The 12,905-nt window shown below is 45.8% G+C and overlaps 1 protein-coding gene across 2 annotated transcripts in view; it reads right to left on the bottom strand.

The window, feature by feature from the left end:
- Window positions 1-882: 882 nt before the first annotated feature.
- The window catches only part of trip11 (thyroid hormone receptor interactor 11), a 65,380-nt gene continuing 53,357 nt past the window's right edge, over window positions 883-12,905 (bottom strand). For both annotated transcript variants that reach the window (XM_064953114.1, XM_064953113.1), the window contains exons 30-33: window positions 11,815-11,929; window positions 6,106-6,231; window positions 5,086-5,233; window positions 883-4,302 (exon numbers count right to left, since the gene is read on the bottom strand). In XM_064953114.1, the coding sequence (XP_064809186.1) occupies window positions 4,070-4,302; window positions 5,086-5,233; window positions 6,106-6,231; window positions 11,815-11,929 (622 nt within the window). In that variant the 3' untranslated portion in view covers window positions 883-4,069. The remainder of the gene's footprint in view (window positions 4,303-5,085; window positions 5,234-6,105; window positions 6,232-11,814; window positions 11,930-12,905) is intronic.

A 12,905-nucleotide genomic window follows, 5' to 3' on the forward strand; every position in this document is an offset into this window, starting at 1 on the left:
CCTATGGGCCCTATGGAAACCTTATGGAACCCTATGGGAACCTCATGGAACCCTATGAGCCCTATGGAAACCTCATGGAACCCTATGGGCCCTATGGGAATCTTATGGAACCCTATGAGCCCTATGGAAACCTCATGGAACCCTATGGGAACCTCATGGAACCCTATGGAAACCTCATGGAACCCTATGAGCCCTATGGGAACCTCATGGAACCCTATGGGCCCTATGGAAACCTTATGGAACCCTATGGGAACCTCATGGAACCCTATGAGCCCTATGGAAACCTCATGGAACCCTATGGGCCCTATGGGAATCTTATGGAACGCTACGGGCCCTATGGAAACCTCATGGAACCCTATGAGCCCTATGGGAACCTCATGGAACCCTATGAGCCCTATGGGAACCTCATGGAACCCTATGGGAACCTCATGGAACCCTATGGGTCCTGGTCAAAAGTAGTGCAATGTGAACAGGGAATAGGGTGCAATTGAGACGCAGCCAATAGCGTCAACTCAAAAGGAGGAGTCAGACCTACATACTTTTGAGGGGTTGTAATAACTTTATTTTATCAAAACAACCAACATAGAAAGTCACTAGTTATCTGAGTGTTCTTCCATTTTGTTTTTTTCCCCCCCAAAAAAATAATTAATGACCACTTCTCTGAGAGGTGACCTAATGATTCATTGAGTCTGCATCTTTAACATGTTTTGGGAAGTATGAGGATATATCATTTAATATTATTTGACCATTTTATCTCAGAAGTATGGGTGGAAATCATTTTCCTGCAGTTGACTGTGGAGGGTAATCCTAGAAAAATGTAGAGCTAATTTGACAAGAGTTGGCGAGAGGTAAAGCTTTATAATGTGCAGTTGTTTTTACAACTTTGTAAATATATATTTGTATTTAATTTATTTATTTAATTTACAAACCAAATCATATACCTTTATATCATAATAGCAAAATTGGTAGACACTTTGGACAGTACTTCCAGAACTGCCTTAATTATTGTTAAAATATTACCCATTTACACACACACTACCAGTCTAAAGTCTGAACACACCGACTCATTCAAGGGTTTTTCTTTATTTTTTAAAACTATTTTCTACATTGTAGAATAATAGTGAAGACATCAACAACTATAAAATAACAAATAATGAATCATGTCGTTGCCAAAAAATTTAAATATATTTTATATTTGAGATTCTTCAAAGCAGCCACCCTTTTTGCCTTGATGACAACTTTGCACACTCTTGGCATTCTCTCAACCAGCTTCATGAGGTAGTCACCTGGAATGCATTTCAATTAACAGATGTGACTTTTTAAAAGTGAATTTGTGGAATTTCTTTCCTTCTTAATGTGTTTCAGTCAATCAGTTGTGTTGTGACAAGGTAGGGGTGGTATACAGAAGATAGCCCTATTTGGTAAAAGACCAAGTCCATATTATGTCAAGAACAGCTCAAATAAGCAAAGAGAAACGACCGTCCATCATTACTTTAAGACATGAAGGTCCATCAATACGGAACATTTCATTTCAAGAACTAAATTTGTTTTTCAAGTGCAGTGGCAAAAATGATCAAACGCTATGATGGAACTGGCTCTCATGAGGACCGCCACAGGAAAGGAAGACCCAGAGTTACCTCTGCTGCAGAGGATAAGATCATTAGTTACCAGCCTCAGAAATTGCAGCCTAAATAAATGCTTCACAGAGTTCACGTAAGACATATCAACTGTTCAGAGGAGACTGGGTGAATCAGGCATTTATTTGCAAAGAAACCACTACTAAAGGACAAATAAGAAGACTTGTTAGGGCCAAGAAACACGAGCAACGGACATTAGAGAAATCTGTCCGTTGCCCTGATGAGTCCAAATTTGAGATTTTTGGTTCCAACAGCCGTGTCTTTCTTTGTGAGACGCAGAGAAGGTGAACAGATGATCTCCGCAAGTGTGGTTCCCACTGTGAAGCATGGAGGAGGAGGTGTGATGGTGCTTTACGGTCTGATTTATTTAGAATTCAAGGCACACTTAACCAGCTAGCACAGCATTCTGCAGCGATACGCCATCCCATCTGGTTTGCACTTAGTGGGTGTATCATTTGTTTTTCAAAAGGACAATGAACCAACACACCTCAAGGCTGTGTGACCAAGAAGGAGCGTGATGGATTGTTGCATCAGATGACCTGGCCTCCACAATCCCCCGACCTCAACCCAATTGAGATGGTTTGGAATGAGTTGGACTGTAGAGTGAAGGAAAGCAGCCAACAAGTGCTCAGAATATGTGGGAAGTCAATCAAGATTGTTGGAAAAGCAATCCAGGTGAAGCTAGTTGAGAGATGCCAAGAGTGTGCAAAGCTGTCATCAAGGCAAAAGGTGGCTACTTTGAAGAATCTAAAATATATTTTGATTTGTTTAACACTTTTCTGATTCCTATATAATCCCACGTGTGTTATTTCATAGTTTTGATGTCTTCACTAATATTCTACAATGTAGAAAATAGTAAAAATAAAGAAAACCCCTTGAATGAGTAGGTGTGTCCAAACTTTTGACTGATACTGTGTGTGTGTGTGTGTATATATATATATATAACTGTATGTTTAATACATACAGCAGTGTTAAATAATAGCCAAATGTCCAAATAGCACCCTATTCCCAACAGTGTACTATATTTGACCAAGGTAGGTAGGGATCATAGGGATTAGGGTGCCATTTTGCCAGATCAGACAGATTATCCTGAAGGCCTATGGCTAAAATGAAAGAATACAAAACATAACATTTAGAAGGTCCTACATCCCCCAATTGTCCAAGCAGTCATATTGAGAAGACATGTTCTCCTTCAATCACATACGCGTCACATGACACAGCTCTACCCAGGAGTCATTCACACACACAGTTCCCTCTTTGTTCAATGCATAAACCGTCTCCTCGTTCTCAAGCAATATACCGTGACCAGAAAAAGTGACAAAGACCGAGTGAGTGGGAGGGACACTGCAGGCATTGAACAGCAAGTCCTGATTCTACCTCATCTCCTTAAAGGAGATTTCTTCCTGTAGCTCAAACAACCAAAAACGTATGTACCAATGCAGATTTCCCCTTTAACTTTAATAGGGTCAACGAAATATCAACCCGACAACAAACTGACAGTTAAATCAGAGAGGGTCTGCCTGACATGTCCTGCTTTTTCGAGGTTAGAAGAACCCTCATCCTGTGTAGAAGTTAGTAGAACCCTCATCCTGTGTAGAAGCTAGTAGAACCCTCATCCTGTGTAGAAGTTCGTAGAACCCTCATCCTGTGTAGAAGCTAGTAGAACCCTCATCCTGTGTAGAAGCTAGTAGAACCTTCATCCTGTGTAGAAGCTAGTAGAACCCTCATCCTGTGTAGAAGCTAGTAGAACCCTCATCCTGTGTAGAAGCTAGTAGAACCCTCATCCTGTGTAGAAGCTAGTAGAACCCTCATCCTGTGTAGAAGTTCGTAGAACCCTCATCCTGTGTAGAAGTTAGTAGAACCATCATCCTGTGCAGAAGCTAGTAGAACCCTCATCCTGTGTAGAAGTTCGTAGAACCCTCATCCTGTGTAGAAGTTAGTAGAACCCTCATCCTGTGTAGAAGTTCGTAGAACCCTCATCCTGTGCAGAAGTTCGTAGAACCCTCATCCTGTGTAGAAGCTAGTAGAACCCTCATCCTGTGTAGAAGCTAGTAGAACCCTCATCCTGTGTAGAAGCTAGTAGAACCCTCATCCTGTGTAGAAGCTAGTAGAACCCTCATCCTGTGTAGAAGTTCGTAGAACCTTCATCCTGTGTAGAAGTTAGTAGAACCCTCATCCTGTGCAGAAGCTAGTAGAACCCTCATCCTGTGCAGAAGCTAGTAGAACCCTCATCCTGTGTAGAAGCTAGTAGAACCCTCGTCCTGTGCAGAATTTCGTAGAACCTTCATCCTGTGTAGAAGCTAGTAGAACCATCACTGAGAGACTGTTGGAAGAAAGCACTACACAGTAATAACGGTCCTCCTCCATCTCAGTCTGTGTATATGCTCCTCCTGATTGGATGAGGAGCTTTGAGTGACAGGCCGTGGCTCCAATCACTGCTTGAGTAAGTCTTTGAGCACCTGCCCGCCGCTCTCAGCGGAGACGGGCACGGGGGTGAAGGTAGGCAGGTTGTCTGAGATGGGTTTCATTAGGAGGTGGTGGTGTCCTCCCGAAGCACTGGAACTACCGCTCCCATGATGCATCAGCGGTACGGCCGCAGAGCGGGGAGCCAGGAAAGGGTTGGACTCCCCGGCTGCTCTCTGTCCCCTGCCGGCTGCCGCCCCTCCTGAGGAGGAAACATAGGTTAGAGGTCAGAGGTCGGAATGAGCTGGAGGCGGCAGGGGTTGAGATGGCCCGGAACCTACGCTTGAGATTTGTTTGTTAACTTAAGAAGTAAACAAACAAGTCTCTACAGAGGTTCTGGCTCGGGGTGAGACTGAGGGCAGAGGAGTCTGGGTAGAAGGGTCCAGGTATGGTTGATATTCTGAACCATCCTACTGGGAGAACCTGCTGCCGTGCTGTCTCACACTGTAAACCATCCCATGCTCTCACTCAACCCTGGCCAGGTTATTCATATTTCATGCAACATGGGTTCTTCTGCCCTCAGTCTCAACCCTAGTCAGAATCATTGCTACACTGCCCATTAAACTTCACCCTGGAATAACATTATCATGACAGCATTACCACACCCTGGAACAATATTACCATGACAGCATTACCACACCCTGGAATAACATTATCATGACAGCATTACCACACCCTGGAACAATATTACCATGACAGCATTACCACACCCTGGAATAACATTATCATGACAGCATTACCACACCCTGGAACAATATTACCATGACAGCATTACCACACCCCGGAATAACATTATCATGACAGCATTACCACACCCTTGAACAATATAATCATGACAGCATTACCACACCCTGGAACAATATTACCATGACAGCATTACCACACCCTGGAACAATATTACCATGACAACATTACCACACCCTGGAACAATTTTACCATGACAGCATTACCACACCCTGGAACAATATTACCATGACAACATTACCTTCTGGTTGTTGAGCCCAGGCTGAGCTGGTGGTCCTCCCAGGAGGCGGGGCACTGAGAGGTTTGATGTCATAAACAGGAAGTCTGGGGGCAGGGAGCGCGGGCCTAGACTCCACCTCCAGGAACTTTACAAACATCTCAGAGAACGACTGGAAAAGAACAGAAGAGATCAGAGACGTATTACCAGAGAAGAAGAACAGAGAACTACCAGAGAAGAAGAACAACAGAGAACAACCGGTGAAGAAGAAGAAGAACAACAGAACTACCGGAGAAGAAGAACAGAGAACTACCAGAGAAGAAGAACAGAGAACTACCAGAGAAGAAGAACAGAGAACTACCAGAGAAGAAGAACAGAGAACTACCAGAGAAGAAGAACAGAGAACTACCAGAGAAAAACAACAGAGAACTACCAGAGAAAAACAACAGAGAACTACCAGAGAAGAACAACAGAGAACTACCAGAGAAGAACAACAGAGAACTACCAGAGAAGAAGAACAGAGAACTACCAGAGAACTACCAGAGAAGAAGAACAGAGAACTACCAGAGAAAAACAACAGAGAACTATCGGAGAAGAAGAACAGAGAACAACCGGAGAAGAACAACAGAGAACTACCAGAGATGAACAACAGAGAACTACCAGAGAAGAAGAACAGAGAACTACCAGAGAAGAAGAACAGAAAACTACCAGAGAAGAAGAACAACAGAGAACTACCAGAGAAGAAGAACAGAAAACTACCAGAGAAGAACAACAACAGAGAACTACCGGAGAAGAACAACAGAGAACTACCAGAGAAGAAGAACAACAGAGAATGACCGGAGAAAAAGGTATTTGTGTGTGTGTGTGTCTATATCTCTGTGTGTGTGTGTCTATATCTCTGTGGGTCCATATCTGTGTGTCCATATCTCTGTGTGTGTGTGTGTGTGTGTGTGTGTGTGTGTGTGTGTGTGTGTGTGTGTGTGTGTGTGTGTGTGTGTAATGTCCATATCTTTGTGTGTGTGTGAATAATGTCCATATACTCACGTTGTTGAAGCCCCCCTGTCCTGCTCCAGGTCTCTGTGGTGTGTTGGGGACACTCTGTACAGCTCTGCCTCCCAACCAGCCGGACACCCAGCCGCCGACACCATGGCCTCCCTCCTCCTCCAGCAGCTACAGGGACATAGGTTAGAGGTCAGAGTTCACGATTAGTCAGGGACAGAGGGAGGTTACCACCAATCCGGGATTAGAGGTTACGTAGTTGTGGAGAGTCGACTCCAACAACAAAAGAGTTGATTCCTCGACCACCGAGAGCCGGAGTCGACTCCAAAACAGTTGATTCCTCGACCACCAAGAGCCGGAGTCGACTCCAAAACAGTTGATTCCTCGACCACCGAGAGCCGGAGTCGACTCCAACAAAATAATTGATTCCTCGACCACCGAGAGCCGGAGTCGACTCCAACAAAAGAATTGATTCCTCGACCACCGAGAGCCGGAGTCGACTCCAACAAAAGAATTGATTCCTCGACCACCGAGAGCCGGAGTCGACTCCAACAAAAGAATTGATTCCTCGACCACCGAGAGCCGGAGTCGACTCCAACAAAAGAATTGATTCCTCGACCACCGAGAGCCGGAGTCGACTCCAACAAAAGAATTGATTCCTCGACCACCGAGAGCCGGAGTCGACTCCAACAAAAGAATTGATTCCTCGACCACCGAGAGCCGGAGTCGACTCCAACAAAAGAATTGATTCCTCGACCACCGAGAGCCGGAGTCGACTCCAAAAGAGTTGATTCCTCGAACACCGAGAGCCGGAGTCGACTCCAAAAGAGTTGATTCCTCGACCACTGAGAACCGGAGTCGAATCCAACAACAAAAGAGTTGATTCCTCGACCACCGAGAGCCGGAGTCGACTCCAAAAGAGTTGATTCCTCGACCACCGAGAGCCGAAGTCGACTCCAAAAGAGTTGACTCCTCGACCACCGAGAGCCGGAGTCGACTCCAAAAGAGTTGATTCCTCGACCACCGAGAGCCGGAGTCGACTCCAACAACAAAAGAGTTGATTCCTCGACCACCGAGAGCCGGAGTCGACTCCAAAAGAGTTGATTCCTCGACCACTGAGAACCGGAGTCGAATCCAACAACATAATTGATTCCTCGACCACCGAGAGCCGGAGTCGACTCCAACAAAAGAATTGATTCCTCGACTACCGAGAGACGGAGTCGACTCCAACAAAAGAATTGATTCCTCGACCACCGAGAGCCGGAGTCGACTCCAAAACAGTTGATTCCTCGACCACCGAGAGCCGGAGTCGACTCCAAAACAGTTGATTCCTCGACCACCGAGAGCCGGAGTCGACTCCAACAAAATAATTGATTCCTCGACCACCGAGAGCCGGAGTCGACTCCAACAAAAGAATTGATTCCTCGACCACCGAGAGCCGGAGTCGACTCCAACAAAAGAATTGATTCCTCGACCACCGAGAGCGGAGTCGACTCCAACAAAAGAATTGATTCCTCGACCACCGAGAGCCGGAGTCGACTCCAACAAAAGAATTGATTCCTCGACCACCGAGAGCCGGAGTCGACTCCAACAAAAGAATTGATTCCTCGACCACCGAGAGCCGGAGTCGACTCCAACAAAAGAATTGATTCCTCGACCACCGAGAGCCGGAGTCGACTCCAAAAGAGTTGATTCCTCGAACACCGAGAGCCGGAGTCGACTCCAAAAGAGTTGATTCCTCGACCACTGAGAACCGGAGTCGAATCCAACAACAAAAGAGTTGATTCCTCGACCACCGAGAGCCGGAGTCGACTCCAAAAGAGTTGATTCCTCGACCACCGAGAGCCGAAGTCGACTCCAAAAGAGTTGACTCCTCGACCACCGAGAGCCGGAGTCGACTCCAAAGAGTTGATTCCTCGACCACCGAGAGCCGGAGTCGACTCCAACAACAAAAGAGTTGATTCCTCGACCACCGAGAGCCGGAGTCGACTCCAAAAGAGTTGATTCCTCGACCACTGAGAACCGGAGTCGAATCCAACAACATAATTGATTCCTCGACCAACGAGAGCCGGAGTCGACTCCAACAAAAGAATTGATTCCTCGACTACCGAGAGACGGAGTCGACTCCAACAAAAGAATTGATTCCTCGACCACCGAGAGCCGGAGTCGACTCCAAAAAAGAGTTGATTCCTCGACCACCGAGAGCCGGAGTCGACTCCAAAAGAGTTGATTCCTCGACCACCGAGAGCCGGAGTCGACTCCAAAAAATCCTAGAGTCATTCCATTTCTCTCCCCCCAGGCAGCTGACGTAGGCTACTGATGACCCTTGATTATTTAGTTGTGATTGTCAGACGGCTCAATACGCAGCGCTAATCAGCGCACACATTCTGACGTCGCACCTGTGGCTAATTCTAGCTCATTTTAGTTTTGTGAACTAGAAGTCGGAGTCGAGAGAGTCAACTCCAAAGATCCCTGGAGTCGTTCCCTGCAGCCAGTCAGCACTAAGTGTTACACGCAAGAGTATTTCGATTGTTATTGGGGGGGGGGGGTTCTGATTTGCTCTGGGGGGGCCCATTGCCCAAAACCCTGGCAGCCCACACGCCATCAGTTAGTGCCGCGCTCTCAGGGTTACACGTTATAAAATCACGTCAGCCCAGGCCGGAGGGGTCAGCCTATCTGTGGCTGGACTCTGACCGGGGTCACTGATCATGGCTTGCTTCCTGTCCCGATAAGCTCAGTGGTGTAAACCTTGGAAAAACCACATGCAGGAAGCGGCGCAGGTCCTAATCCAGGCACTTGTCATCTCCCGTCTGGATTACTGCAACTCGCTGCTGGCTGGGCTCCCTGCCTGTGCCATTAAACCCCTACAACTCATCCAGAACGCCGCAGCCCGTCTGGTGTTCAACCTTCCCAAGTTCTCTCACGTCACCCCGCTCCTCCGCTCTCTCCACTGGCTTCCAGTTGAAGCTCGCATCCGCTACAAGACCATGGTGCTTGCCTACGGAGCTGTGAGGGGAACGGCACCGCAGTACCTCCAGGCTCTGATCAGGCCCTACACCCAAGCAAGGGCACTGCGTTCATCCACCTCTGGCCTGCTCGCCTCCCTACCATTGAGGAAGTACAGTTCCCGCTCAGCCCAGTCAAAACTGTTCGCTGCTCTGGCCCCCCAATGGTGGAACAAACTCCCTCACGACGCCAGGACAGCGGAGTCAATCACCACCTTCCGGAGACACCTGAAACCCCACCTCTTCAAGGAATACCTAGGATAGGATAAGAATCCTTCTCACCACCCCCCCCCTTAATGATTTAGATGCACTATTGTAAAGTGGCTGTTCCACTGGATGTCAGAAGGTGAATTCACCAATTTGTAAGTCGCTCTGGATAAGAGCGTCTGCTAAATGACTTAAATGTAAATGTAATGTAATGCTTCCTCAAGGGAACGTAAAAAAACAACACCTACAGACATGGGTGTTGAAATCACCGAGTGATTGGTCCAAAACACTGTTCCAACCCAGTACAACACTCCTTGAGTGATCGCTGATTGGTCCAAAACACTGTTCCAACCCAATACAACACTCCTTGAGTGATCGCTGATTGGTCCAAAACACTGTTCCAACCCAGTACAACACTCCTTGAGTGATCACTGATTGGTCCAAAACACTGTTCCAACCCAATACAACACTCCTTGAGTGATCGCTGATTGGTCCAAAACACTGTTCCAACCCAATACAACACTTCTTGAGTGATCGCTGATTGGTCCAAAACACTGTTCCAACCCAGTACAACACTCCTTGGGTGATCGCTGATTGGTCCAAAACACTGTTCCAACCCAGTACAACACTCCTTGAGTGATCGCTGATTGGTCCAAAACACTGTTCCAACCCAGTACAACACTCCTTGAGTGATCGCTGATTGGTCCAAAACACTGTTCCAACCCAGTACAACACTCCTTGAGTGATCGCTGATTGGTCCAAAACACTGTTCCAACCCAGTACAACACTCCTTGAGTGATCGCTGATTGGTCCAAAACACTGTTCCAACCCAGTACAACACTCCTTGAGTGATCGCTGATTGGTCCAAAACACTGTTCCAACACAGTACAACACTCCTTGGGTGATCGCTGATTGGTCCAAAACACTGTTCCAACCCAGTACAACACTCCTTGAGTGATCGCTGATTGGTTCAAAACAATAGCAAGTCGAGGGGAAACTATCATAAGTTAGGGGACACTCAACAGCAGTGGTCAACAACCTCATCGGAGTCCAGATTCCCTTCGGAGTCGGAATGCAAAGCCAACATTTAAAAAAAAAGCGTGACTTAAAAAACATGCCAATATAAAATTGTGATCGACCTGGAATGCCTTGCAGATCAACCAGTGGATCGTGATTAACCAGGAATGCCTTGCAGATCAACCAGTGGATCGTGATTGGTGACCAGGAATGCCTTGCAGATCAACCAGTGGATCGTGATTGGTGACCAGGAATGCCTTGCAGATCAACCAGTGGATCGTGATTGGTGACCAGGAATGCCTTGCAGATCAACCAGTGGATCGTGATTGGTGACAACTGCTCTAGAGGAAAACACAGACGTCCTGAACTATGTTCAGAATTCCTTGTGGAGAACAAAACAAATGCAGAAAGATAATTGGGAAGTCAAACTGGGAGGAGTAGAGGATGTGTGTGTGTGTATTGGGTAAAACATTGTGAATAGTTGGCCGAGGTCCCACAGGGTCCAGCCAGCAGATACAGTCCCTTCAAAAAGTATTCATACCCCTTGACTTATCACACATGTTGTTGTGTTACAGCATGAATTCAAAATGGATTCAATATTTTGTTCTCACTCATCTACACACAATACCCCACGGTGACATCACAATACCCCACGGTGACATCACAATACCCTACGGTGACATCACAATACCCCACGGTGACATCACAATACCCCATAATGACAAAGTGAAAACATGTTTTTTTTTAGACATTTTAGCAAATGGGTTGGGTTTGGTAAGAGAAGACTGACTGGGTTGGGTTTGGTAAGAGAAGACTGACTGGGTTGGGTTTGGTAAGAGAAGACTGACTGGGTTGGGTTTGGTAAGAGAAGACTGACTGGGTTGGGTTTGGTAAGAGAAGACTGACTGGGTTGGGTTTGGTAAGAGAAGACTGACTGGGTTGGGTTTGGTAATGTGTTGGGTTTGGTAAGAGAAGACTGACTGGGTTGGGTAATGGGTTGGGTTTGGTAAGAGAAGACTGACTGGGTTGGGTTTGGTAAGAGAAGACTGACTGGGTTGGGTTTGGTAATGTGTTGGGTTTGGTAAGAGAAGACTGACTGGGTTGGGTTTGGTAAGAGAAGACTGACTGGGTTGGGTTTGGTAAGAGAAGACTGACTGGGTTGGGTTTGGTAAGAGAAGACTGACTGGGTTGGGTTTGGTAAGAGAAGACTGACTGGGTTGGGTTTGGTAAGAGAAGACTGAATGGGTTGGGTTTGGTAAGAGAAGACTGACTGGGTTGGGTTTGGTAATGGGTTGGCTAACAGACGACAGAATGGTCAGAGAGTACTTGTCTTTTATGCATATAGCAACAGAAATCATGCAAAACACGAGTCTGCGGTTTTTTTCTCTCTCCAAATATTCACAAAAATCAAGTTTGGGAAGACGACGACTTCCATTTACGTGCAGAAACTTCCGACTGAAAGAGGAAGTAAGGAGAGGAGGGGCAGAAAGTGGTAGAAAAGAGGAGGAGGGGTGTTGTCAGTCACCTGGTTGACCTCATCCTTGTCCAGTCCCAGGACACTACCCATGAGCCTCAGCACCTCGGAGCGTTTGGGTTTCGGGGTGTGGAAGTATCCCATGAACAGGTTCCGCATCAGAGCCCTGAGCAGACAGAATGTAAAGAAGAGTTAGCAGCCATGTCTGAGCCAGAAACAGCACGGAGGAGCCTATCTCATGTTTCTGTAGCGTGAGGCAGCTTGACGTACAAGTACAACCCCCTGGACAGGACGTCTGAGGGGACAAAATACTCTGAACCACAAAGAGTCATTACACAGGCCTACAATCTAGTACATATATCTCTATTAACACGGCCTACAATCTAGTACATATATCTCTATTAACACGGCTTACAATCTATTACATATATTTCTATTAACACGGCCTACAATCTATTACATATATCTCCATTTACACGGCCTACAATCTAGTACATATATCTCTATTAACACGGCCTACAATCTATTACATATATCTCCATTAACACGGCCTACAATCTATTACATATATCTCTATTAACACGGCCTACAATCTATTACATATATCTCTATTAACACGGCCTACAATCTAGTACTTAAATCTCTGTGTGGTGGACGATATCAAACGGCAATTTTCAACACTCGTTTGAGAAGAAATACATCATGTCGTTAACGCTGTAAACTTCATTAGTTATAATCACAACCTCTGATCAATTTACATGAAAGATTAAAATATGTGACTAAATACCAGGGATGGGCTCAACTCCAATTGAAGTCAGACAATTCAGGAAAGTGAAATACCAATTCAATAAGGCCGAAAAGGAAAAACAATTCATTTTAAAAAGTTAGTCCATCTTTTAATTATAAATCTAAATCACTTCCTGAATTGAATGACTTCCATTTGAATTGCCTTCAGCCCTGTTAAATACATCACATTTAGTCAGTGTAGTGTTTAAATACACCACATTTAGTCAGTGTAGTGTTTAAATACACCACATTTAGTCAGTGTAGTGTTTAAATACACCAGATTTAGTCAGTGTAGTGTTTAAATACACCACATTTAGTCAGTGTAGTGTTTAAATACACCACATTTAGTCAGTGTA

Source organism: Oncorhynchus masou, chromosome 32 (assembly GCF_036934945.1).
Source record: "Oncorhynchus masou masou isolate Uvic2021 chromosome 32, UVic_Omas_1.1, whole genome shotgun sequence".
NCBI lineage: Eukaryota > Metazoa > Chordata > Actinopteri > Salmoniformes > Salmonidae > Oncorhynchus > Oncorhynchus masou.